This window comes from Vanessa atalanta, chromosome 27 (assembly GCF_905147765.1).
Source record: "Vanessa atalanta chromosome 27, ilVanAtal1.2, whole genome shotgun sequence".
Classification (NCBI taxonomy): Eukaryota; Metazoa; Arthropoda; class Insecta; order Lepidoptera; family Nymphalidae; genus Vanessa; species Vanessa atalanta.
The window spans coordinates 6,790,567-6,818,429 of NC_061897.1; the positions used below are offsets into that span (position 1 = coordinate 6,790,567).

Sequence of the window (27,863 nt, forward strand, 5' to 3'; positions counted from 1 at the left end):
CATTTAAGTACAAATTTTCTGGTAAACGCGAGACAGGGCATACCCAGGCTAAGTGGAGTGATGATGTACGAAAAGTGGTGCGTAGTGGTTGGAAAATAAATCGGACGGAGTTTTGAGTATTTTGGGTATAACTAAAAGAGGACAGACCCGAGCGGACGATGATAATAATGTTGGGCATTAACACAGATCGGTATGACGTGATGATGGCCACGGGAGTCCAACCAGCTACGCAGGACGTATTATAATGTACATGTGTGTGTGAAAATACAGGTCCACTTTCTATTCCCTCACTCGGATGGCAAACCCGATACGAGCGGAAAGAGTTCAGGACCAAAGGCATGGAAGTGTACACACTTCAAACTTCCAGACTTCTGGCTGTTACTGAGAAATTATATAGAAAAACTTTTTATGCCGGCCTGGGATTTGAACTCTGATTTGCAGCCTCATATCTAGCCACTAGACCAACGAGGCAGTTTTTTTAGGCAGGTATATTATATGTATATGTAAATGGAGGTGTTTCACGTGTGTCTAAATTTATTGATTTTATTTTGTAATCGCGTTCAATAATAGTGCTTTGTGGACTCGCCTTAAGCTTCCCCGTAAAATAAACACCTCTAAAAGAATTTCCGTGAGTTGAATTTAATTCCCGTATAAATAAAATATAATTAGTTAATGTTGAAATAAACGAGTCTAGTTGTAATATAAATTATGCGTTAAATTATTGTTTTATTATTGAAATATGTTATTATTAATGTTGTTTATTAATTGATTAATAAAAAATAATAAATAAATAAAACACGCAAATGTTTCACAAGACAGATTTGGTAAATTTATTCCCACCACGCTTCTCCACTCCAGAAGTGTGGCATAATGTCGGCCACCATATGTAGGCTTTCTCACGAGATTACCCTTTACCGTCGAGCACGAGATGAATCGTAAACAACAATTAGCATATTCAAAGCCAGTGTTGTTAGTTTACATTCGAACTTGCTATCTTTGGTGTATCTACGTGCTATTGACTAAGAATATATATATTTTTTTATGGCATTCGTTGGCGGACGAGCATATGGGCCACCTGATGGTAAGCGACCACCACCGCCCATAGACAAAGGTGCTGTAAGAAATCCCTTACATCACCTATGCGCCACCAACTTTGGGAACTAAGATGTTATGTCCCTTGTGCCTGTGATTATACTGGCGCATTCACCCTACTCACCGGAACACAACAATACAAAGTACTGTTATTTGGCGGTAGAATATCTGATGAGTGGTTGGTACCTACCCAGACGGGCTTGCACGAAACCCTACCTACAAGGATATTGGAGATCGTAGCTGCAAAAATTGACAATTTTCTTGTTATTATTGTAAGATTAAATTGAATATAAGGTCATCCATTTTAAACTTAGACTCTACTGAGAAAGTGGTAAAAGTTTAACATTTATCCTTATATACAGATTATCATAGATATAAGTTTTATATATTTAGATTTTTATATGTGGAGGTTTCCTCGCAATTTTATCTTTTACTGCACGAGATAAATATTAATTGTTTGTTTGGGTTTGAATCCGCAATCTTTGGATCATTCAATCAAAGACGTGATCTGGCTACTGGGCTGCAGCTTAAGCTTTGTTTCAAATGGCATTGTGTCACATTTATCGATAAACTAAAAGCTCAAGTTAAAAAGTATTATTGGTTAATTTTTGTACAGGATATAAGTTTAATTGTATATAACTTCGGAACTGGTGGTAGCTTTATCCCCTTTTTATTAAAAATAGCTTAATGAACTTTATGGCTCATGGCAACCGGATGGTTACTAGTTACCGCCGCTCATATTGGTACTGTGGGAAGTATCAATCATCCCTAACATCACCAATCGGTGACTAACCTTGAGAACTAAGATGTTCTGTCACTTGTACCTGTAGTTAATCCCTTTAAACCGGAATACAACAGCTGTTTGTCGGCAGAACATGTGATGAGTGTGTGATACCCTGACAGGCTTACAAGGCTTTACCACCAAGTGAAAAACTAATTTTGTAAAATGGCGTATCAAATCGCTTGTAAAACCTGCTCGAATAGTTCAGGCTTTGACGCTTTAAGTCCACATGGTTCGTTTCTAATACTGACACAATATGTCAATAAGTTATTTAATATACGAGATGTGTTATAGGTAAGTTAGTGTCTGTGGGGTGACCATGAGTCTGTATTATTGTAAAAATAACCGCTCATGATGTGGATCTCCACTCCACTTAAGGAGTTTTTTTATGTTAATATCACCTCACCAGTCACCGGTACCCACATACATTGGTACTGTAAGAAATATTAATTCTCCACATCATCAATGCGTCAACCTTGGACAGTAAGGATACACGAGTCCCTTGTGCCTTCAGTTTAATTTAGTAAATAATATTAAATATTGCTGTTTGTTTGGTATTAGATATTATGATTAGTATGTGTTATAAGCATACCTACCAAGACGGCCTGCACAATGCCCTACCGCAACGTATTTGAACTTATTTTAAAATAATTGATGTATTGTAAATGAGCAGTCTTTCGAAGTAACCCTTAAGTAGCCCTTCTGTAACTTTTATGTTAACTTTAGTGGGAAACGGATCGTCTTTTTTAATACACCAATTGTTAGTTACATAAGTGTGTTGTCAGTTTTGACGTTTTAATAAAACGGAACGTACGGCGTATATTCGCTTGTAATGCTTCAAGTTAATGTTCCGCGCGATCCACCTGCTCATTGTTTTGTAATCTAAGATCAACTCCAGAGTTATGATTTCTGAATGAGCTATATACGTGACGCCGTTCTGCTGTTTCAGCGTAATCGTTTAATCTTACAAAACGTGTCTCAATTTTCAAGCAAAATATTTTGAATTGAATGTCTTTCCCACTCACATTTGCACAAGATTATAGTAAACGTAAATCTACCACCAGTTCGGAATGTAGAACCGGGAAGAACCGTCAAGAAACTCAGTAGTTAAACTTTTCCAATGTGTTAAAAACAAATTTTTGTCAATCAAATAGAGTTAATTTTATACAGCCTGCTTGAAAATCAACAAGTATGAGTACTGACTCCACGCTTTTTATCATCTATATAATCTTGTGTTGAGTATGATTCCGTATTAATTTATTAACCAGTTGACATTTGCTCAGTAACTGTTTCATTCCTTTTTGTTGTTTGACTGCCTGTTGATCTAGTGGCTTGTTTTAACGTACTCAGAGCCTAAAAGAGGTCCTAAATTCTCGACACTCCCGTGTCTCGGCAAAGCCCTTAGTCCTGGTTTTGATTCGTTTCGATTGAGGGAATAGAGAATGTGTTTGTGTATAGACACACCCAGTAGCGGGTCTACTGAGTGTCTATACATCGATATACATCCCAGACTGCTACTTGAGAAAGACCACGATGAATGAAATCAGTGAAAATGACATCATAATATGCAGCTTATCGTGTTATGTCTTCTCATATTCAAAGCCTAGAAATAGAAAGTTTGGGCATATTCCACCACGCTGCTCCAATGTGGGTTGGTGGGTACACATGTAGCAGAATTTCGGTGAAATTAGACACATGCAGGTTTCCTCACGATTCTTTCCTTCACCACCAAGCATGAGATGAATTATAAACACAAATTAAGCAAATGAAAATTCAGTGGTGCTTGCTTGGGTTTGAACCCGCACTCATCGGTTAAGATGCACTCGTTCTAACCACTGGGCCATCTCGACTATTAAACGACATAGTATTTTAAATCACCATGTGCATGTTATGCTCGACATAAATGTCATTATTATTCCGACATAAGCAGAGTTATATAATTAAGTTGGTTCTTAAAAAAGAAGACGAAACCTTAAATGCAACTACCACTAATTCCGAAGGAATACGCGAGAATAACCGGAGACGACGTCAAAATTGACGAATGACTAAACGTCAATTTAAACGAATAACTATTTGTCAATTTACAAATGAAATCGTAAATGATGACGCTGAAATATTATGTTAATTGCGTCACACATGGCTCGTTTAGAAATATTTACATTATTCGGTCGACTAATGTGGACATTTTAGATAAAAACTAACGATTTGTTTTTAATTTAAATGTTTAGCTGCCATGTGCTTTAAATATGCATGCTATATTACAGACTGTTTATATAACAAAATAAAAGTTTAGAAGATCAATTTGATTATAGAATTAAAATATACTTACTTTATTCAAGAAGACTCTTTCAAGCACTTACGAATTATTTTACAAAATTTATGTTAATTTAAAGTGATCATCGGTTTGGAATTAAACTTCTTTCGAGAACTAAATTTTTTATAGTTTATAGTCCCCCAATAAATAGTTCTTTACTTACAGTCTTAGTTCTTAAAGTCCTACTTCCAGTAGGACTTTTTTCTAGTCCGTTTGTGTAGTTACTCACATTTGAAATTGGAACACAACCATACTAAGTAATCCTGCTTGGCACTGGAATATATAATGAGGTGGTGGTGCCAGTAGTTTCAGGCACAAGGGTGTTGTTGGCGCATTGACGTTTTAAGGAATGGTTAAAACATCTTGCGTCAATGTCTAATAGCAGTGGTGACCGCTAACCATCAGTCTGCTCATTTGCTCAACCAACAAATGTTATAAAAAATAATAATATTTCATAAGGATTTCCTATTAAGTACGTTATGATGGCGTTCCTAGCGATGAATGGACACTACCCCACCCCCATTGACGTCACTCATTCAGCCGCCATTTTGGTTCACGGTCTATCGCGCTATCGATAAAATACTGTTCCAGTGAATGGCTATAACGTTGTTTGGAAGTTATTATTACGTTTTTATTTTCATCTTGTGCCGGCGACCTTTGCCTGTAACTTAAATTGAGTTAGGTAATGTTTCAATCGGATATTTTTTATACTAGGATCGTTATAAGATTTTTGTAGACTTGAAGTCATGTAACACAATATAAATATGTATGTACTTTCAATAAACCCACAGTGGTGGAGTTATGTTAATAATTGTGACGACTTCTTTAAAATCCAATGAAGGAGTTACTTACTGAATAGACCTATACATGTGAAAGTAACTCTGTCTGTCTGTCGCTTTTTCACTGCCAATGTACGATGAACAACAATGAACCGAATTTAACAAAAATTGGTATGAAGCTAACTTGAACTGCAGGAAAGGACATGGGCGACAACTAGTATTTATATAAAATAGCTAAACCTGTGGCTTTACCCACGTGAAATTTATAAAACACTGACTTCCAACCCCCGTTTTACCCCCGTGATACCACCCGAGTTCCGTAAAATCTTAGCTTAATCCGTAATCTTATCTTTATCTTAAATTTCCGTAAAATCCGTTCTTAGCATCCGCTAAGAACGGATTTTACGGAAATTTAATTTAAATGCGTGGAGGGTTTTTTCAGTAGTGAGAAAATTATTAAAAAAACGTTACGAAATTTAACACAATTTTGCTATTCGCCATGTTGGGAATGGGGAAATGGCATTAGATCACAACCCGAGATATAATAAATGAATAAATATTAGTTTGATTGTAATTGAACGAGACCAGCTTGACCTCATAACTAGGTTACGCAAATTTAACTTGTAGTGTTTGAAACAAAGAAAACTTTCGACAAGATTGCATTAAAATAAAAAAAATAAAAAACATTTAACAATAATTTATTAAATAGTTTAGTTTAACTATTTGAGTATAACTATAAATAACACGTCTCATTACCAATTTGAATTGGATTAAAGTAACAAGTTAAGCAAGGCCTGGACCACGCAGACCACGAGCTGAAGAAGACCTGGAAGAAGGCCACCGCCAATACCAATGAGGACATCGTCTGTGAGGTCCGTGATAGCTGCGACCAGGCTCGTGAGGAGCCCTTGCATACTGGCGACACCAGCTGATGGACTTTTTGGGTTCGCTCCGATAGCATATTCAGGCAAAGACCTCAAGAAGTTCACGATAGCCAGTGCTTGAGAGTACAGCTTGAGTAACGATGTCTCTAAAGCTGATAGGTCTACCGGAATGAGGCAGCTTATAGCTGGTGGTAGGGAATCGAAGATTGATAGAAGAGATAGAAGTAGATTGTACACGTTATTTAGAAGGGGTAGAAGTATGTTCACGAGAGGGTACACTGCCGGTAGCTGCACGTTCGTCGCTGATACTGATCTCTGAAATTATAACAGTGTTGTGTTGATCATATTTAAAACCTTTAAACTTCTAAAGACAAGTTAGTATTTGAAAAATACGAATTGTTTTTCTTATATATAGTAAAATATTATCAACTTCATGCTCTTAATATGAAACTACTATCAGTTACTCGTAACGTTTTGAACTGCAAGTAGGAAACCAATGTTGGCTTCTGAACAAGCCCCCATGGACCATTATATCATTGCGAAAACTATTATTTCATATTAGAACAAGTTTGTAATCAAATGCTAATTCGAACAACGAAAAGCTAAATTTCATTTTGTGAGCGATATGGCACAGTGGCTGGAACGCGTGAATCTTAACCGAAGTATGCGAGTTGAAATCCAAACAGCACAAATTAATTTAAATGTGTTTAATCCCTGATTAGAATTCATCTCGTGCTGGACGGAAGGAATATGTCGTGAGGAAACCTTTGCCCACCAGTGGGATTCAGGCTATTATTTCACTTTAAATTTTCTCACGAGAGTGCTTACTTTAGTTATTAATTATTTCTAATGTGTGACGTGATTTCTCCTACCAAACTCACCGTTAGAGAGCAAACAGCAACAATGAATAGCGCAATAGTGTATTTCTTCGTCATTTTAATATATAAAATATATATTTACCGACAAAAACGTCTCCAAACCTATCGACTATATAATATGTGAATCGGTAAGAACGTTATATATGTATATATTGCGATATAATTATATGTTCGATATCTTATCGTGAACTACAGTTACCTCATTACGAGTATGTCAACATCGAATCGTACCATTCTTTAAGTGGTGTTCAATGGTCTTTTGATGTTTATTTATTGGATTTATATTTATTGTTACGTGACTTGATGGTAGGACTTTATCGTCGGGATAGGTACCACTAATCGCATACTAGCGCCAGACAGCATTTGAAAAGTGCGCGGCATCAGGAACATAACGTCTTAGTTCGCGAAGTATGGTCGATATTTCTTCGGGTGCTATGTCTATGGCCGGTGGTAATCACGCCTATTTCATAAAAATAAAAGATAAAACTTATCGAAAAACGACAATTATTGGTAGCGTGATTTTAATGACTCGATTCTCATGGCATCCGGCGACCTATTTACTCAACCTGTTTTTAAAAAAATACAAATTTCCGCCAAATCTTTCTAAACATATTTTTACACTAAATTATTCTATGAAGCTATGTTGTTGGTTGACAGGATAAACTCTGATAAAACATATACTCGTATATATTAATTGAATTTTGCAATAAATATACTTCTACTATTGACTGATCACAATGAAAGTCGTATTAGATTTTTTTTTTGTGGGAATACACCGCATTGGGTCCTTTTAATTTGAAGAAAACCTTCTATATCCGAACTAGTTCTGATTTTTTGGAGGAAAAACTGTCTATTTTATGATCTGAATCTGATGTCGAAACCAAGACAGAACCTCTAAACTTCCAGATGCTTAATTAGTGTTTTATAATTCATCTCGCGGTGGTGAAGGAAGACGTCGTGAGAAATTTTATTTGAAAGATAAATTTCCCATGTGTGTATACCAATCCGCATTGGAACAGTGTGAGGGAATAAGTTCCTATCCTCTCCCAAACGGAAGACACAGATCGGCAGGCATCATTAATACTTTACTTAGAAATAATGTAAGAAAAATATATTTGAAATTGTTCAAAGTTCACGACTGCTCTGTTTCCTCCGATTACAAATAGCGTTACCGACAACGATTCGTTTGTCCTATTATCGTTTCTTTTTAACCAATGACATAATACTAAAGATAAATTCAATTTAAAAATTATTATGTACAAATTAATTACATAATAACTATGATAAAAGTCGCTTATATAAAACTTATGTGATAATTTTTAGACAAATCGATTTAGTCACAGATAAATACCGGTGTACTTTAGTTTTATAATATATCGTATATTATATAAAATGCGTGTACATATTCTAGTGTCGCTGGCATTATTATGCTTGGTTAGTATTCATTTTATTGTTAACTACGTCCAGTGTTTCGCTTGTAAAGCAGTTCACGAGCTCATTGGGTCCGAACAGGTCGTCGTCAAACGAAGCGAAGCGAGCAAAGCTTGGCAGATGACAGTTTTAACGCTCCCAGGCCTCGGAACGCACGTACAACTATTGTTCTTGCGGTTGAACTGTTTCCGTTGATAACGGATTATGAGAGTTCATCTGTGTTCGCACACACTTGTGACTACAACAAGCCCTGTGCATTGTCTATTCTACAATAACCGCCGCCATTACCGAGCGATCATTAGCAGCCTGTAAATTTCCCACTGCTGGGCTAAAGCCTCCTCTCCCTTTGAGGAGAAGGTTTGCAGCATACTCCACCATGCTGCTTCAATCCGGGTTGGTAGAATACACATGTGGCAGAATTTCGTTGAAATTAGACACATGCATGCCTGCCTGGGTTTGAACCCGAAATCATCGATTAAGATGCGCGCGTTCTAACCACTGGGCCATCTCGGCTCTCACCGAGCAATAAGAAGGATATTATTATGAACCAATTTGTATACTCAGAAGATCTCATACTAAGTGAAGATACTGCTTGTTGTACTAGCTACTAACTGTGTCATGCTATGGGCGCGCCGGGTTAAAACTACATAATTTCCACCAGTTGAAGACCAATACTCGCTTTTCCGCTCACAGACAACTTCGAACCGCTTGCGACTTCAACGCGCCGTATCAATATCCTGCTTATAATACGTCCCTATTTATGTTTTATGAGTTGTCTATGTCCTTTTATATATCACTGCGTCATATGCTACTCAGCGGATCTGTTGAAATTTAAACCAGTACCAAAATTTTCAATGTTAGTGATAATCTAAAATATTAATAAGGTTTGTTCTGACTGGATGTTTCTTTTGCAGGTAAAAAGCAGCCAAGCGATGATCCCAGCTTATTCGGTATCAGCTCTGCGGCTCGCATTCGACGAAATATCAAACGTTCTACCGGTCGCCAATCAGCTGGCGTGCCTCTTGATACCGTTCTTGATTAATTTAATCAACAATTTGAATAATTTGTCGAACATCGTCCAGAACTTAACGCCGGCTCTCTTGCCGTACTTTGGGTGTACACTGCCGTTGCTTTACGCAACGTTGACAGATCTGGCTTCGGTCCTATTTCTGTACATAAGCGTTTTAATATCGCTGTTCAGGTCGAATGTCCTGGCGGCTCCGGGCCTGCTGCTGGGTCTCGTGTCGCAGGTCCTAAACCTCGTGTTAGGTCTGCTGACAGGATTATCGGACGGAACCGGTCTGTTGTCGGGTTTAATCAAGCTGATAACGAACGTCGTTGTTGAGTTAGAAAAGTTATTGTTGTAATTGTGTAGTTGTTAATGTAATGTATTTAATTTTGTTGTAATTAATATATTGTTGATATATTTATTTGTGTTTATTATTTATCGTGTAGTCGATTACTTGGTGGTAAGGCTTTTTGCTTTTTGTCTGGGCGGGTAGCATCCACTCATCACAGCTTCTACCTGAATACTTGAATAGTTGCAGTGCCATTGATACTACTGGCATAAACGACATAACATCTTACTCCTCGGGATTGGCATCGCATTGGCGCTGTAAGAAATAATAAAAATTTCCAAAAATGTGGTAACCACTTACCATTCCGTTGTCCATTTATCCAATCGTCGACCTTTTTATAATATATATACATCTATTTATTTCTAAAGCTGTGACGTAATTTCACCAATAAAACTTTTACACAGTGCATGGCGTCATTAAAGCTAGTTTCAACTAAAAGCTTCTTGCTTAAAGCACTTAGTACCTCATAAACGAAACAAAATAAGTATCTACTCTATTTTTTTTTCTTGTACAAGTTTTAAATGAATACAACGTAGATTATATAGTATATTAAAAAGGCCGACCGATAAATTAGCTCTGCAAGTATATATTTAACTATTTTTTTAAGCTGTCTGCGCTTAAATTTTTTTTACGTTATAAAAAATGGTATCTTAATAAAAAAAAATTTGAGTGATAAAAAGTAAGGAATTATAAGTATTAATACTTAGCAACATTTGTGATTCTATAAATTAACCGTTTTGAAATAAAAACTAATTGCTTTATCCAAGATGCGCCGAGATGGCCCAGTGGCTAGAACGCGTGCATCTTAATCGATGATTTCGGGTTCAAACCCAGGCAGGCACCACTGAAATTTCATGTGCTTAATTTGTGTTTATAATTCATCTCGTGCTCGGCGGTGAAGGAAAACATCGTGAGGAAACCTGCATGTGTCTAATTTCAACGAAATTTTCCGCCAACCCGCATTGGAGCAGCGTGTTGAAATATGCTCCAAACCTTCTCCTCAAAGGGAGAGGAGGCCTTTATCCCAGCAGTGGGACATTTACGGGCTGCTAATGCTAATGCTAATGCCTTTATCCAATATAGATGCTTTACATTTACTTATTGATTCTCAAATTAAACACTACCAACGATTTGGAAAGAAAATACCCCTGATACTATACCTGAGGAGTACTGGCGAAAGAAACTCAGCAGGCTTTTGTTTTTTTTTTTTGTCGAATCTATGTATGTTCACATATATTCAATATCACATAGCCAGGAGGCGATCGTTTTATTCCCAAGGTTATTATCAACCATGAACTCACTAATTGTATAATAACCTTTCGCGTACAAGCGTTCCTTAACAATTATTTTAAATTCGGCAACAGAGGCAATTTGAACGCTTTCCAGTTGTAGAACCGTATAATGTAGCCTCATAAAAGAGTTACTGACTCTATGCAGTCGAGTAATTTCCTTTTGCTATGAGTGTCACACTGTCTCACAAAATCATGAATAATTTTCCTTACATATATAACATTCGAGAATATATTTTGTTTTTGTAGTAAATTTTTTTTTTTAATTTCATTATGTGGTTTATTATTATTAGTAAATTTGTAGTTTGGCTGCAGATATAATGAAAAACTATTGAATTACTGTTGTCTTATATATATTAATTGTATTTTTATAATTCACGTCATTTAAAATTTTTTGAATGTACAAAATATTATAGGGATTAAAAATCGATTGTTTGGAAAATGTCGAAGTTACATTAGATAAATACGATGTCGATGTAAAGCGGAAAAAAAATTCTATTAAAAAAAAGAAAAACCGAAATTGACAGAGGTATTTTGAAATAACTTTAAATCTCAATCTCAACTTTAAATGCGTAGTTCGTTTTGTATGGAAATTGAAGTATTCGATTAAGTTTCTAAAGTTAAAATAAGTATGGTATATAATAAGGTATATCATAAAAATCAATTAATCCGTCTGCCCGTGACCACGAACACAGCAAAGTGCTCGAAACGTCGGGATGTTAAAATAATTAATATACGCGATTAAATCCGTTAAAAACTAGTTTTATTTCAATGTGTAATAATCGCGAAAATCTAAGACAACATTATCAATTAATCCGTTATTTTTGAAGCGATTAAATAAAAAAGATTTGTATTTATATCAAACGATTGATTTGCAGAAAAATATTTACACACACAGACACGTAGATCCACACAAAAACACATCTTCTTCTTTCCAAATATTTCACTGTGTCTTCAAAAAGCAGCTCATAAAGCCGTAGATCCAGGGGTTCTATGTTCAAACACCAGATCGATCCAGTAAGAACTTTTCTTTTGTGTAATGGAGTAATGGGCATGATGCTCACGCTCTGCAACACCGGGGGCTTGCAGGTGCGTTTCCTTTAAGGAAGGAGTGAGCCATTTTTAAACATTCCTAAGTAATATCGGTTCGGAAAACCGCAAACGGCAGCTGATTCCACAGCGGCTGCGTGAGGCAGTAAATTCCTTAGGATCGCGCTTTTTTCGATTTCCGGACACAGAGATGGTGTGGATTGATTTTACCAGTCCATTTTAACATTTACATTTTGAGTAACAGAAAAGGATTCTGAAAAGCTACCGCTACCGTGCTGCGCCTGACATGACAGGGGTATCACGTCAGATGACTGTCTGATTAGATTACACTGAGGGGGTGCCCCTGTATTTGCATAATAATTTCCCGCACAAGTGCGTCAGCGGGCAGCTGCTGGCGAAATCGGACAGAACTTCATCATCTATGTTATTCCAAAATGTATCTTGGTAATCGTGAAATTGTGTTTTTATGGCATCATCTCAGCGTAAAATCTTTAAATTTTCCCCTCTCCATGTGAAGATAAGGCTTAGAACTTATTCCACCAAGCTGCTTGAATGTGAGTTCACGAATTAATGTCATAGAACTGATGACGTTATCATACGCACATGAAAACGCAGCTCGCTTCATCTGAACCCTCGAACTCAACCCTCCTTTAACCTGAACCCTCGTTTTGCTTCAAATTCACTTTTAGTTGAGACGAATTGCGATCATTGTAATTTATCATGTGCTGGTTTTAGTTCTTGTATTGGTTCTTTTAATTAATTATACAATGAATACCCATTCGTGTTTAATCGTTATCAAAATAACAAATCACAGATAGTAAAGAGACCGTTATCTCCCGCTTATAAGACGACAGATGCAATCTCCGTCACGTATTAGTCTGAGAGATTTTGATGTGGTTTCATCTTTGTTACTTCGAGGGTTAAGTATCAAGCGATGATTAATGATGTATAAACTGATATGTATCCTGAAGTGCTTAACGTTGGTGAGTGATTCACTTTTTTTATAAATTTAGTATAGGAAAGCAAACGGCTGAACGGAATATCTGCGGTCACGACCGCCCGTATAAATTGGTACATTGGGAAATGATACGGTCTGTTCCTGTTGCTTGTTAGGCTGTGATTTACGGGCAGTACCACTGCCCACACCAATTTTCAGGTGTCTAATTTGTGTTTTTAATCCATCTCGTAATTGAAATGTCTCGGGTGAATATCGTCCTATGTACCTTTTCCTTTCTTCGTAGCTTTTCTTAAGTGGAGGGGGAGAATTAGCCCAGATGTGGAACTTTTGTATTTTTTTTTATTATAGTTTTCCATTTAACCGTTTATGTCATTTGAACGTTTCGTAAATACAGTAAATATTAAGTCTAGGAAATAATCACATTACACAAACATAGTGTTGCAAGCTATTTATTGAGATATCAATTTAATTTGAATTTTTACTTAAAATATGTGATGTAATACTTTCCTCAAACTGACGTACGTCGGACAGGTTTTGAATCACGCGGGATCACATATTGGAATTATAATAACGTCATATTTTTAACGAAATAAATTAATTAGTACAATTATTGAGTTAAGTTTACTATATTTTTGTTATTTTGACAATTCTTAAATTAATTTATATGTAAAGGTTTTTTGTTTTTGTTAAAATGTAAGGTATCGTTACGAACGCGTTTCACAGTTAGGCAATGGCTTTTTTAACATTGATGAGTTTATTACTAAAACATGTATATACATATATAGGTTTCATCTTGAATACAAGATAAATTATTAACACAAGTTAAGTCATTTTTACTTTTTCGGATGTTGGTTGTTCAGTCTCGTCGGATTAGTCGACCCATTGGATTAGGAGAGAGAATTTGTCTTCGCGCACACACTTGTTGCTAGTATATTCTGAGATGGAGTTACTTGTATCTGTCTTTGGTTTATTGTATATAACATTACACGAAGGTGACCGGTATAATTTTATACATCACGAGTCCAATTTGAGTTACATTGACATTTTACTGGATTTTCAGTAACATTGGTGTTTTTTTTATATTTATTAATATGTAATGTTAATAATAATTAATAAGCTATGTTCGAATGCTTTAAGTTTTTGCTTTAATAATATTGCAGTTGTTTGGTTGACTGTACTTTCATCAATATCATTATATCATAAATTATCTAATACGTTGAAGAGATTCCACTTAAGTCGATCAATTTAAATAAAAATCATTTTTTAAATTCAATCAATAATTATAGCTGAACTATGCAAGCAACCGATGCGTCTCAAATCTGATCAAGATGTTGTTCAAAACTTCTTGGATTTATCAGTCTGTCAACTCGTTTCTTATAATTTTTAAACTAAGAAAAATTTGTAAAACAACTCAATGATTTAATATATGTTAACTTTCAGGTGGCAACTAATCCACTGCAAGGACTACAGTCGTGTCCTCAAGTCAAGTATGTACAAAACTACGGGCAACTCGACGGACCACTAATAACACCAACGAATTATAAACCTTACCAGCAACAGCTCATGGTACAAAATCAAATAACACCTACAATCCAAACAATCCCTTATTTACACGATGAACAAATAAGCCGATTGTATTACAAAGTCCAGCCAAGTCCTACAGTAAACGCATTTGCTGATGTCAACACGCGTGTTTACGATCAAAATGGTATTGAAATTGCAAGATACGTGCCTAATCCAGCCGGAGCTGCGCCTAATGTCGTTAATAATTACATAATAGTGCCACCGGAGTATTTTAAGCTCAATCAAAGTATTCATAATGAAAATGTATTTTATCCGTACCAGAAAAAAGGTTTAGTAGATGACGACATAAAAAATAATGACTATACAGAAAAAGAGAATCACAAGAAGAACAAAAGAAATGAACATAGTTTTGAAAAACATGCATATATTGATAACGACAATAATGACAAACCAACGAGTGATAAACAAAGTAATGATGTGCCGAAAAAGAAGGCTAAAAGAAAAGGAAGTAAAATTAATAAAAATAAAAGAAAATCTTCCAAAAAGAATAAAAATAAGGGTGAGGAACTCGAATCTCCTAAGGTCATAGATGATGATGTTGTGCCAGATAAACAAAGGACTCAGCATTCAAAAGTAAAAGCTTTAGAAAATAAAAACGATAAAGAAATAGAAGAAAATAGAGAAAGTAAAACCAAAAGAAGGAAAAGTGATGACAGTTCGAATAAAGTAAACAAAAAGAGTGAAAAGAAAAAAAAAGTTAAACCTACTCAGGAAAAATCTATGGATTCTCAACCAAAAGAAGATCTACAGGACGATGTTAATTTAAATATTAGCCCAAACGAAATCACTAAGAAAACTGCAGATGTCGATGTATGCTTTGATATCAACGAAGAGTGTGCCGACCTAGAAAGTCGCAGGACTCGTAATAACTGTTATGATCGTAAATGCAATAATAATAATCATCATCATAATTATCACAATAATAATCAGCAGAACGTGCAGAGAGACTGTCCTGCAAATATAGCTTCTTACTTGAACAGTATAATGTCTATGCCACAATTAAACACAAATTACTTTAATCCAATGGGTAATTTCCCTTACAATTTTAATTACTTGTATCAAATACCACCTCAATCTAACTCAAGATCTAACGAATCGAACAAAAAACGCAAGAAAGGAAAAAAGAAACAAAAAACAAATAATAGTACTAAAGATGAAAAGCAATGTACGAATCAAAATCAAGTTGAAGAATTAACATCTGATGATTGTGAAAAAGTAGTAGAATTAACACCACAATTCATAGAAATTGAACCGATAAATGAAGCAATCATTTCGGAAGAGACATCGCAAAATGTAGAAAGGAATGAAGATAAGACTGTAAAAGATTCTAAAAAAAAAGATTTCGAGAAAGAGATAAGAGTTATTGAACCTATTGAGAATAATAAACCGAGAATAATTGAGCTCTCACCAGAATTAATTGAACCTCCACCAGAATTAATTGAACTTCCGCTAGAAGTAAATGAGCCTCCAGCAGAAATAATCGAGCCTCTACCAGAAATAATTAAGCATCCCTCAGAAATTATTAAACCCTCAAATATTTACATAAATGATGATTCAGCAGACACCTTGTATGTCGCTCCTGTGTTAGGCCCAGACGAAAATTTGTATCCTCCAATGATTGGTGATGAAGACATTCCATTTTTCGATGACAATGACGTATTTGACGAATATTATCCTGATTTCACATCAGATAATATATACTTAAGTAAAGAGGATTATGAATCAAATAATTTCCACGACCGTTACTATTATGCTTCGGACAATAAAGCAGAAATTAGTCGAGAAAAACGAAAATATGAACACGTCAAAGGAAAAAAAATGAGGAAATCCGACGATGCGCATAATAATAAACAGAAAATCAAAAATACTAAAGACAAAAAGTTTACCCAACAGCACAAAGATACTTCAAAAGATAAAGAGACTTCTTCAGAAGTTAAATTTCGTATTCCCCCTCCGCTTGAATTTCCAGATTTTAAAACTGAAATGGTAAACAAGGATCGAGATGATCCTAGAATACAATACGAACACAATAAAAATGGACGCAAGAATGATGTGTTTAGAGATGATGATCACGATAATCAAGTTGAAACTGTTTTTGCGCATTCGAAGGTTGTGAAATACGGCGCTCCACCGAATACAAAAGAAACGGCATTATTCGATTTAGCACCAACGAACATCGATGACGATGAGAAAATTCTATTTTCAAGAGATGGAGACACAACTGTCGTAATAGCGAGGTCTTTAGGTTATCCAGACGATTATTATTAGTCACCAAATGAACCCAACTCAAAACTATTTCTTGAAGTCTCTTGATGAAATCGAATATACGATTGATATAAAAAAATGTTTTAATTTTTTTGAATAGTATTCATTATTTTTTGTGATAACATTAATTAAATCAACTGGAACATGATATAATAAGGTCCGATAATCTCCCGCATATGGGGTAATGCATCTTGTTATCCTCTTAAGAAGATTATATTTAATATAATTTACCACATAGTAGTAAATAACACATGGTAGTCATAAACAGAATTGTTTATGACTACCACAGGTTTCCTTGTATGAAAAACTCAAATTAGGCACATTGAGAGTTCAGATTTCAAGATAACACAAGAAATCGAAATAATGACAGGTTGATAAAAAATAATTTAATACTTCTAATTTATTTTTAATTATGGCATCCGGAATTGATCTCTGATCTATTTAATTATAATCCACATATTATTAAGTGTTTATTTTAGGAACAACTCTTAAAACCAGATAACAAGGCTGTAAATATCATGACGTATTTTTTTTTAACCAATTTAACTCTCAATACGAATTTAAATATATGAATATAAAACCTTTTTCCGGAAATCTGACTTTATGGTAAGTTGAAATGATAATATATATTTGTCAAGCCAGCCCGTCTACATGTACGAGTATACAAAGTGGGAAAATATAAATATATCTTCCCAGCTAAAAGCTTTAGTAAGTTCTGTTACTACGGCATAAATAATCTGCCCATAGACAACGATAGCGGTACGTGAAAGTAAGAGCCATTCCTTACGATGTCAGAAGTTTGCCAACCTTGGCTCGGCATTTTTTAACACTGCATATAGTATTTTTATTTATTGTACATTTTTGAGACGAAAAATTGTGCTTATGTTATTTAAAATATACTTTATTTCACGTGGATTTTAATAACATAAAGAAACATCACTAAATGAAAACTTACCACCGGTTTGTAATGTAGATTCTAACGGGAACTGGTAAGAAAGTAAATAGTTACACTGTTCCAGTAATCAATAGGTATTTATCAATGCTGAAAAATTGAAACAGGCTTCGAAAATGCAAAGTTTCCATTCTACACAGCTGTACGCCACTTCCTGTTAGAAGTTAGATGATATTTATCTAGTAGTGTACCGGGGCTACATTGCTTTTCCCCTTGTATAAACTGCAATAATAAGCATACAAAACATTTCTATATGTATGCAAATTTTATTAGGTATGCAGTAAAGGCTATTTTAAAATTATTTCTTTGACTTTAATAATACTTCAGTGCTAGATAAAAGGATCTTACAAATATTATATAACGGTTTCATGTTAGGTAATATTATATAATACGAAAAAATATTGAAACCTGTTAAGTATTGATACAGAAAATAAAACACCCATTACAATTAATATCTTTATTATAAAATGAAATAACAGATTACGTAAAACTAGATAACAACAGGAAACAGTAGTAAGTTTTGATGATAAAATGTATTCCATACGACCACAACAATAACAACAAACATGTCAAAAATTTAAATCACAATTATAATATCATTCGTTGTATCTAAACTTGGCATTATATTTATCGTAATAGATGCTAAATACGGCTTGCATTTTGGAGCTTCTTGTGTACATACAGCCGAAGGTGTTCTTAAGCACTCGTGTGAGTCAAAATCTTTCAAAGTTAAATCTATTTCAGGCTTTGGCAAAATCACAGGAATATCTATAAGAGAAGGAGGACATGAAGAATATGAAGGATTTGATACTAATGTGTCTGTATTCATAAAAGTAGTTGGAATATCTATTACAGGTTCCTGTAAATTAATAGTCTCATATGTTATTTCTGTTGGTACAATATCTGGTATTAGTTCAGGAGTAGTGTTTCCAAATACTGTCGATATTAAACCCGCTGTTAATAAAGAAATAATGCTATTCAACGAGCAACTCAATTGTGAAGTAAATGTATCTGATGTGGCGTCATAACCACTTGCGCTTGTTGGTATAGAACATGGTAAAGTAGAACATCGTAGTGACGGTTTGTTGATTGTATTGATGTTAGGTAGCTGAGACACAGGAAGTGTGGGTAATTCGTTATCTCGGGTGTAAGCTGGATTAATTAAACATGATGTTGAAGATGATATCGGTAATCCCGTACAGTAACATACAGATTCAGGTTTTGGAATTATATTAATTTTATTACAGTAACAATACATATTCTCAGGTGAATGGTTGTTGATTTGCGGCGGAATGGCATTGACAATTTGAGTCAATTCTATTTTATTGTCTACTGGTGTAACTTTTGGTGGAATGATTGAACAGGGCTGAGTTTTCTGAGCGCTTGCTGTTTGAAATTGATTGCAACCATTTGAACCGTAACTGAATATAACATTTCTGATAGGATATTCTACTTTACCAGAGGAGGCCGATATTTCAATATAGTTAGCAGACTTTGGTTCTGTTGTTGCTTTATTTATAAGTTGTTGTTGCATAACATTATTATTAGGATTAAAAAATGTTACTGGATTTTCTACGAAAACAGCAGAAGCTTGAGAGATCATATAATCTTCTCTTGCTAGATTCAAACGACAATCTGCTATCGAATTTTGGACTACTTCATATTTCGGTACAGGATTGGCTACGTTTTGTATTACATAAGGATTAACCGAAGCGAGATTTGTAGGTATTTGGTAACTTTTGGATGGTTTACTGCAATCGATGAATATTGGTTTCGAATCAGCGATTTTTACTTTATGGATATTGCTTGGTAAATTATCGAGCATTACAGGTACTAAAGGGATTTTTATTTTATTGTTACTGTTATCTGTACTAGTTATTACGTAACTAGGACTGTACTGCACTACAGGCGGAACCGGTTCACGTGTACAATCATTCATTTTATTATTAACAACATGACTGCTTTCCAAATATGATAAGTCTATTTGAGGAAACGCTAATGTTTTAGGTGTTAAAGCATTTGCGGTAAATGATTGTATTTGTAAAGGTTTATCAATTGCAGGATTCAGAGGTGTCGATATTGACACCGTATTAAACGGAGGTTGAGGCTCTTGTACAATACAAGATTCTTGTGGTAATTTCGTAGGTATATTGACGGATTCAATCGGTCTGGAACCCGACGTGTATTTCGTTGGCGTTTCATTACACACGTTTGGTGTAAAAGATACAGATAACGGCTTCTTATCTATCGGCGACGATTTGTAAACTATAGATGTTATGGGTAAAGTTATTCCATCTGGTCGAACGGATGAGGTCTGAAAATAAATTAAGTATTTGAATATCACTCTTCAAATAAAAAAAAAAAGATTACAAAAATAATCTCTGGTTTAATCCATATGTTATCCTGATCAACAGATTTGCAAATATTTATATTAAAATATATTTACACATAACAAATCAAACCAAATAATTACACATAATCTCCTCATATATTTTCTAATGTCATAAGTTCATTAAGGATTCAGCTCATACAAAATAGCTGTAAAACTATTTGGCGTAGAAAATGTTTCATACACGATACACCTCAAATGTACCTCATATGTACATTATCATATCTTTGCCACGGAATATAAACACTAACAACACTTTTCAGCACTTTTTTTTAAATAACAATAGCAATGCCCCAAATTAATAAAGGAATTACCAATATTCCTATTTACCCCTCCTTTTAAGCTTATCACTTGTGTTAGGAGTGGGGATGACAGTAGCCCAAGGGGTCAGGATCGATACTTATTACATAACTAGGCGGTTCGAAAACCATTGCACTATTGACACTTAAAAAGTTATAAAAATGCGTAATAAACGTTGCATTCAAATTCGACCTTGAATTTTTACTTTCAGAGGAGATTGAACTGAAAATTTTAGTTCTGTTGATCAAGATTTAAGAGAATCTTCAAGATTACGTATTGTTTTCACTTGGTGGTCTCAGTTTAAAACAATTTAAAGTATTCAATATTCACCTGACACATTAACAGCCAACAGCAAACGACCACTAACAACATATCGGAAAGTTCTCGCGTAAATGACACAATTTACTTGAAACGATTATTATGAACTGGAGCTATCGTTTGTTAAATCGTTACTGGGTAATGTTACCAAATGAAAATGTAATCGGGTTAACATTACATAAATATATTGTAACAAAGCTGAGGTGGACTAGTAAACGAGAAATGCTAGTTTGCGCGGTCAGTTCCAGGTAACACTGAATTTTCACGTGCTTTGATTGTATCTAAAATTCAACTCGCTCAATAACCTCTTCGAGAGGGGAAGGAGGCCTTAGCTCAGTAGTGGGCTTGTACAGGCTTACTATATCTTACTATTTATTCTAATTAAAACCTTAAAAAAGCGAAATGTCTGTTAATAGTTTAAATGGAAAAAAATGCTAAAAAATATTTTACAGTAATCTTGACCGTTAACATATACCTGCGTTGAATTTGGACGAGATCTAAATACATAAATCAACGTTCGGCTATACATACTGCATAGGGAATATTTATGGTAAAATCACTCATAATTTATTATATTTGCACTGCACTTCATTAGCAGCCCGTAAATGTCCCACTGCTGGGATAAAGGCCTCCTCTCCCTTTGAGGAGAAGGTTTGGAGCATATTCCACCACGCTGCTCCAATGCGGGTTGGCGGAATACACATGTGGCAGAATTTCGTTGAAATTAGACACATGCAGGTTTCCTAACAATGTTTTCCTTCACCGCCAAGTACGAGATGAATTATAAACACAAATTAAGCACATGAAAATTCAGTGGTGCCTGCCTGGGTTTGAACCCGAAATCATCGGTTAAGATGCACGCGTTCTAGCCACTGGGCCATCTCGGCTCACTGCACTTCGCTTTTAATAAAATAAATGTGACATTTTTCAAGATCATAACATTCTGTATTTAAGGTGGCTCTTATGAGCACTTTAAATCATCGTTTTACTGGCTTAAATATGTTTAAATAACTACCATTTTTTTATCGACGCGCCTCTATGATTTAAATTAAATTTGATTGAGTGATGCCTTATTTATAAGTATTTAAGTTATAATATTTAAAATGAGATTAACATTTATTATTTCGGAAAGTTGATGCGGAATATTGTTATAGACGCGAACGCTTTGCCCAAAGGATGAACTGACTTTGCGGAAACGAAACTTATCAACAGTGACGAGGCACGCAAATATTGTGATATCAACAGTATGACTCAAACTCATTTCGTAATAGGGCTTCTAGTAATTGAAGTTTTTTTTTACATTTTAATTCTTTGCCCTACTACAACATTGAAAAGGCAATTATTATTTCTAGAGAAAGTTTAAAAATAATGTAAAGTCATTGATCTATTTATATAAATCTTCGTCCTAAAGAATATTTTATTACATTTTTAATTTTGTTAATGTTTATTATTTTATGAATTTACGTCGGCGGTCTTATTTGTAGAAATTTTATAGAAGAATGGACTCAGATTGCTCTTTTTCTCTCTCACGTATATTTTTTATTAAATAACTTGAAGAATGGAGGAGGTAATCGACTCAGTTGTATTTTTCATGTTATTATGTCATTTCTAAACCGATATGGAAAAATATTTTGTAAAATTTGAGATCGGTTGTTTATTTGTTTTTCTTTTTTTTAATGTTTATTTTTACGCAGAAATAGAAACTTTTTTAGACCTAACATTTTAAGAAAGTGTTTTTACCAAAAGTAGCGCTTTTTGCACATATCCTTCGTTATATACATGTTTATACCTCTATTGTATTTTAACAATTTTGGTGTAAAATATTAAATTATAAATTATATTTCAATGTAATGATAAATGTATTATATATATAATTAAATAATGACGAAAACTGAAACATTTAGTTTAGAAGATTTTTGCCGACAAATGGACGGATACTAAAGGCTTTGTTTTATTGTGTTAAGAGATAATAGTTTGGCCACATTTTTACAACAAAAGAATAACTTTCGATGACGCATTCGTTGTCCGAGTTCCATATTACGCGTAGAAACAGGGGTGTCCTATAATTTTTCTATTTGTACGAACTACTGGTGACTTATGATCTTTACTCATGAAGGTAAGACCAATATCAAAGATATCATGTCGATGAGAAAAAGTCATACTAATCGTTAAAAATAAGGCTTAGACTTCGGAACCTAAATCTGCAGAATTAGACATAAAAATTATGTTACTAATACAATACAAACGCTGCTTTAGTAAGTATGTCGTTATCGGGCAACGTAAACAGGCGCCGAGGCAGCGCGGGTCAGTTTGCACCAGTCAGCGAAACACGAGCTGCGGCAGACAGCCAGCCTAATGCGGTGCAATGGCCACGAAGTGTCGGGTGTTAATGACCTAATTACGTCACAGACATAAAATACGAATAAAACACAAATGACTTCAAAACATTGCCTAGAGAAAAAGATACCCCTTAAGGTAAAGGCTGTCAATGACTATTGCCAAAGAGTCGCTCTAAAGTGGACCACAGCAGCTATATTCACTGGAAAGGAATTAAAGGCAAAAGAAAACTGTCAAACGTACTCCTACCAATACCGATGGCAAAATTTTTCTTGTAAGTGAAGGTGTGAAATATTTTCTAACCAAGTTCCTATAAATTACACAGTTGGACATATAAAGACTGGGAAATACTCTTCTTCGGTGCTTCTGCAGTCCTATGAGCATGGATAAGAGAAGTGGTGATAGAGCCGGACGGGAGATTGAGCTGGACAACCAACTTCCAGTCCTACATCCTCCGGGTTAAGGCGACACTTTGGGCTTTCTGTAAGCCCGTCTGAGTAGGTACCACCAACTCCTGTATTCAACCGTCAAACAGTAATTTTTTGTTTTGTTTTCTTCCGGTTTGAATGGTGAGTGAGTCAGTATTACTACATGAAAAAGGGCGATATCATCGTTGAGCCCACAGGAGCAAATGTCTATTGGTGACCATAAGATGGCCAAAATTGTTTTATATAAGTTAGGTATATTATTAGAAGCCTGTAAATTTCCCACTTCTGGGTTAAGGCTTTCTCTCCTTTTGAGGAGACAGTTTGGAGCATATTCCACCACGCTGCTCCAATGCGGGTTGGTGGAATACACATGTGGCAGAATTTCGTTGAAATTAGTCACATGTAGGTTTCCTCATGATGTTTTCCTGCACCGCCGAGAACGAGATGAATTATAAACACAAATTAAGCACATGAAAATTCAGTGGTGCTTGCCTGGATTTGAACCCGAAATCATCGGTTAAGATGCACGCGTTCTAACCACTGGGCCATTTTGGCTGAGGTAAGGTATATATGGTTTAGGTATTTGTTACCTTGAAAAATACTGGCTTTGATGTGAAACTTGTATAATTAGCGCGCCTTGGGTAAAGCCAAGTTGGCTTTACGCCTGACCCTCTCTAAAGCCGTCATGTCCGATCTCCACCGGCGAACTCTAATCCCTCGTATGTGCGTGGCGCGTGTACTAAATAATTCGTTGCTTTGATATTATTATAAAAAGTAAAATATCTAGTCAATGTATATAAATATTCATTGTAAATATATACTATGTAGTATATTGATTGTAAAGTAAATGATGATGGCAAACAGTAACTACTGAGTTTTTTGTCGGTTCTTCTCTTTACAATCTACTTTTCGAACCGGTGGAAGCTTCACATTTAAGTCAATACTGTAACGTTCCAAAGCTTTTATGAGCCCACTTGAATAAATAATATTTTGATTTGATTTGTCATAGGTTTTACAAGTGACCACCTACCACGTCAAATACTGAGCCATGTAGAATTACAAATCTACAATCGTATAGTCTAATCCTTAAGGGCCTTTTTTAGTCGATATCACAATCGTTGTCAAATGGTATAAGTATTTATTAATTTAAGACTTCTTATGACAAATTTTAACTTGACTATTGAGTCACTATCTTTAGGATTTTGCTTCTTCTTACTCAGGATTAGGATTAAATACGTATCGTCTCCTCCGACGCCTCTGCTGTTGGCTCGGAGCTTACATAAGCGGTAATAATGATTATTTAGACACCCACGCGAGAGCGCATGGCAGCGCTTGGAATTGAATAGACCGGTCGGGCATAAATAAATGTTTATTAATATTAATTACTAATAAAACCCATATCAGTACCTTTCAAACAAACAGTTCAGTAGCTTTTTATTTTCTATTTGCCAACAATCTTCTAGTTTGGTCTCTATTAACGAATTTTAGTGTAAATAATAAAATGTTTTTCTTAATTTTTAAGTAATGAACATGGCGAATAACTGGCCACTAGAATAGACAATATTAGTTATGTTCATTATAATTAAACTATCGACCCGCCACGGCTTCGGACGGGTGCGTTGCTGATACTACAGAATGTCTTTATATACAATGTTCACATTTTTTTGTCTTTAGACAATAAAAACTATGTCGTTGCATTTTAAATCTGTAATATCATCGAAAATATTTGTTTAAATTACATCCTGTAAGGACCATATTGATTTATATTAAATTCACAATGTATTTAGGGTACCCAATTGGTTCAGGATTAATGCTGGATTACTTAAAATGCGCATTAAAATCCTAGTTTTATAGATCTAAGCGTACACAGGCACCGACAGACTGCTGGAAGTGAGTTTGTTTTGTACTAAGTAGTGATATACAACACACTTATAAGACTAAGGAGTATTCTACTGTTCGATATAAATATATTTTAACGAAATATGGGTGGCAGGCTTATAAATGGGTCACTTAATGGCTTGTAGTCAAACCGCACGTAGACATTGACACAATAAGAAATATCAGACCATCCCTAACATTTCCAATACACACCTTGGGAACTAAGATTTTATGTCCCTTGTATTTTATTGTCCTTGTTGTTGTAGTTACACTGGCTAACTGACCCATCATACTGGATCACAACAATACTGAGTTTTGCTGTTTTGTGGTATGATGAGTAAGCGGCGCCAAGTCAATATATAACAATACATTATGTATTCGTATGAAATATACATATAAAATTATAAAGTAACATTCATCCCTTCATATGCAGGGTTATTGGTAATTCGACGTATTCCCGTTAGGAGGTGATAGGGGTGATTATTTGTGATAATTTTAACCCCCATATGCATCATGCAAAAGTGAACCATTTTTGAGTTGCAACTTCAAAATGTATTTAAAAAAAAGTATCAATTAAAATCCATTTTTTTCTTCTGATTTATAAAAACGAATAAACACTGGTTATTTGTCAATATTAAAACAATAATTATCGGTCCAAATTTAAAAATACGAGACGGAAAAATATAATATAATATTTCCACAAAAATGCCTTTAAAATTCACACAACATTGATTAAAAACAATACCCAATGTAAATAAAACTAAAATACAAGTTTAAAATAAAATTTAGAACTCAAATTATTCCGCATCATATTTGATGCGCTTTATTTATTCTTATTTTGGGATATTCCGCGGATGATACATGCGAGACGGCGTAAGTTGCATTTTTGACTTATTTTGAAAAAATCTAAAAAACGTTATAACTCAAAAATGATTTACTTTAGCATCATGCATATGGGGGTTAAAATTATCGCAAATAATCACCCCTATCACCTCCTAACGGGAATACGTCGAAATACCAATAACCCGGTATACGCGTCAGCTCATGACTTCCTGTAAATAATATTTTATTAATTAGTTTAAAATTAAACACTAGTATGATTATCTTAAAATAAGTTATCTATAATAATAATTTATTATTTAATATATTTTCAGTACATATTTCAAAATTATTACATTTTTTATCATTTAACATATTTCATAATAGTATATCGATATAGATTATAACAAAACGTGATATTATAATTTCTAAATGTTTTTTTTTTTTAAATTAAAAAATAAACATTGCGAAAATAGCTGATAATAATTAGATATAAATAATTCTATTTCATTTTATCGATCATTAAGTTCCGACATTTGTAATAACGCTCACGTCTTTAACAAAATGGCCGCTCGTCTCCTTTTACTGCTCGGCATCTCGTCGATTGTGATGCAGGTATAAACAAGTCTTAAACGAAATTACAAATATTAAATTATATTTAAATATAATAAAACTATTTCAATTAATTTATATCATTAGTATAAACTATTGAATTGTAGGTATCATGTAAATAGTTGTAATGTTATTTTTTAATACCTACGTGACAAAGAGTATGTGTATGTCGTTATTTAAACTGTTTCTACATTACAAATAAAATATTAATTCAAGTACAATTAATCATTATATATTATTAATATTGCATTAATACTTTTTGGTTAAATATTCTTGTATTTAAGCTCGGATTCCAACGCAGGACTCATCAACAGTTACAATTGTGATTACTAACTTTATTGTAAATCTGATTGATATTAAAACAGTAACTGAGCGAGATTCTTGCTATTTCGTTTCGTTTGAAGCATAAAGCGTACAAAGAGTAGAGTTCAAATATTGACGATTCAAATAAGGTTCATTGTATTAATTTAAATAAAATACAATGATGTAATTAAATAGATTTACCTCGCCTCGCTTTACATCATTGAAATGGCAAAGTCTTATTTAACGGCCTGTTTCTTAACTTTCACTTAAACAATTTTATTTCAGATTGCTTTAAGTCAATGCGTGAATCGAGTCGGTTGTGGACAAACTGTAGTCGAAGGTCTCCTCCCGAACCAGCTATTACTGCGTGAGCAAGGGTTACCCCTCCTACCGACTGTGCCCGGTCCCCTCTATCCTGGGCCTCTTATGCCAGGACCTATTATACAGGAGGGCTTTGGATACGCCCCCACTGTGATCCAAGACAGCAGTGTAGCCAACAGCTTAGCTAATGCCTTGCAGCTTTTGGTAGTAAGTAATCTCCTGAGCAGCACGCTGCCGGGCCCCTGCGACAACTACCCCTTAGATTTCGTGGGGCTGCCCACTTATAATTACATTTATTGATTAATTAATATTGTATATTTATTTTATTATTGTTAATAAATTTATTTTGATATAAAGAGTATTTTGTTTAATATTTTTTTTTAATGACGAGAGTTTGGCTAATTGAATTTCTAGCTTTGCCAGAATACATTTATAGTGAGGAGTTAGCTTTCGTTGATTCCATGCAAGTTAGGTAGAATTGTCTTTAAGTATCTATAAGTGTCGAAAGAGACAAATTACTGAGGTTCTTGCCGGTTCTTTTCG

At 34.6% G+C, this 27,863-nt stretch overlaps 5 protein-coding genes across 5 annotated transcripts; 3 read left to right on the forward strand and 2 right to left on the reverse strand.

Annotated features, from left to right (window-relative positions):
- Positions 1–5,648: 5,648 nt before the first annotated feature.
- Positions 5,649–6,857, reverse strand: LOC125074348. The gene is made up of 2 exons (XM_047685649.1): positions 6,732–6,857; positions 5,649–6,165 (listed from the first exon to the last, which is right to left on the reverse strand). Exons 1-2 carry the CDS (start codon positions 6,783–6,785, stop codon positions 5,737–5,739), a joined length of 483 nt encoding a protein of 160 aa, XP_047541605.1. The 5' UTR covers positions 6,786–6,857; the 3' UTR covers positions 5,649–5,736.
- Positions 6,858–8,054: 1,197 nt separating this feature from the next.
- Positions 8,055–9,589, forward strand: LOC125074358. The gene is made up of 2 exons (XM_047685663.1): positions 8,055–8,162; positions 9,074–9,589. Exons 1-2 carry the CDS (start codon positions 8,121–8,123, stop codon positions 9,524–9,526), a joined length of 495 nt encoding a protein of 164 aa, XP_047541619.1. The 5' UTR covers positions 8,055–8,120; the 3' UTR covers positions 9,527–9,589.
- A 3,047-nt stretch (positions 9,590–12,636) lies between these two features.
- Positions 12,637–16,754, forward strand: LOC125074257 (probable serine/threonine-protein kinase DDB_G0288147). Its single transcript, XM_047685540.1, has 2 exons — positions 12,637–12,839; positions 14,255–16,754. Exons 1-2 carry the CDS (start codon positions 12,801–12,803, stop codon positions 16,664–16,666), a joined length of 2,451 nt encoding a protein of 816 aa, XP_047541496.1. The 5' UTR covers positions 12,637–12,800; the 3' UTR covers positions 16,667–16,754.
- A 1,303-nt stretch (positions 16,755–18,057) lies between these two features.
- Positions 18,058–21,138, reverse strand: LOC125074303. The gene is made up of 2 exons (XM_047685596.1): positions 20,635–21,138; positions 18,058–19,929 (listed from the first exon to the last, which is right to left on the reverse strand). Exons 1-2 carry the CDS (start codon positions 20,674–20,676, stop codon positions 18,193–18,195), a joined length of 1,779 nt encoding a protein of 592 aa, XP_047541552.1. The 5' UTR covers positions 20,677–21,138; the 3' UTR covers positions 18,058–18,192.
- Positions 21,139–26,559: 5,421 nt separating this feature from the next.
- LOC125074343 lies at positions 26,560–27,678 on the forward strand. Its single transcript, XM_047685643.1, has 2 exons — positions 26,560–26,699; positions 27,285–27,678. The coding sequence occupies exons 1-2, from the start codon at positions 26,649–26,651 to the stop codon at positions 27,618–27,620; spliced, it is 387 nt and encodes a 128-aa protein (XP_047541599.1). The 5' UTR covers positions 26,560–26,648; the 3' UTR covers positions 27,621–27,678.
- Positions 27,679–27,863: the final 185 nt, after the last annotated feature.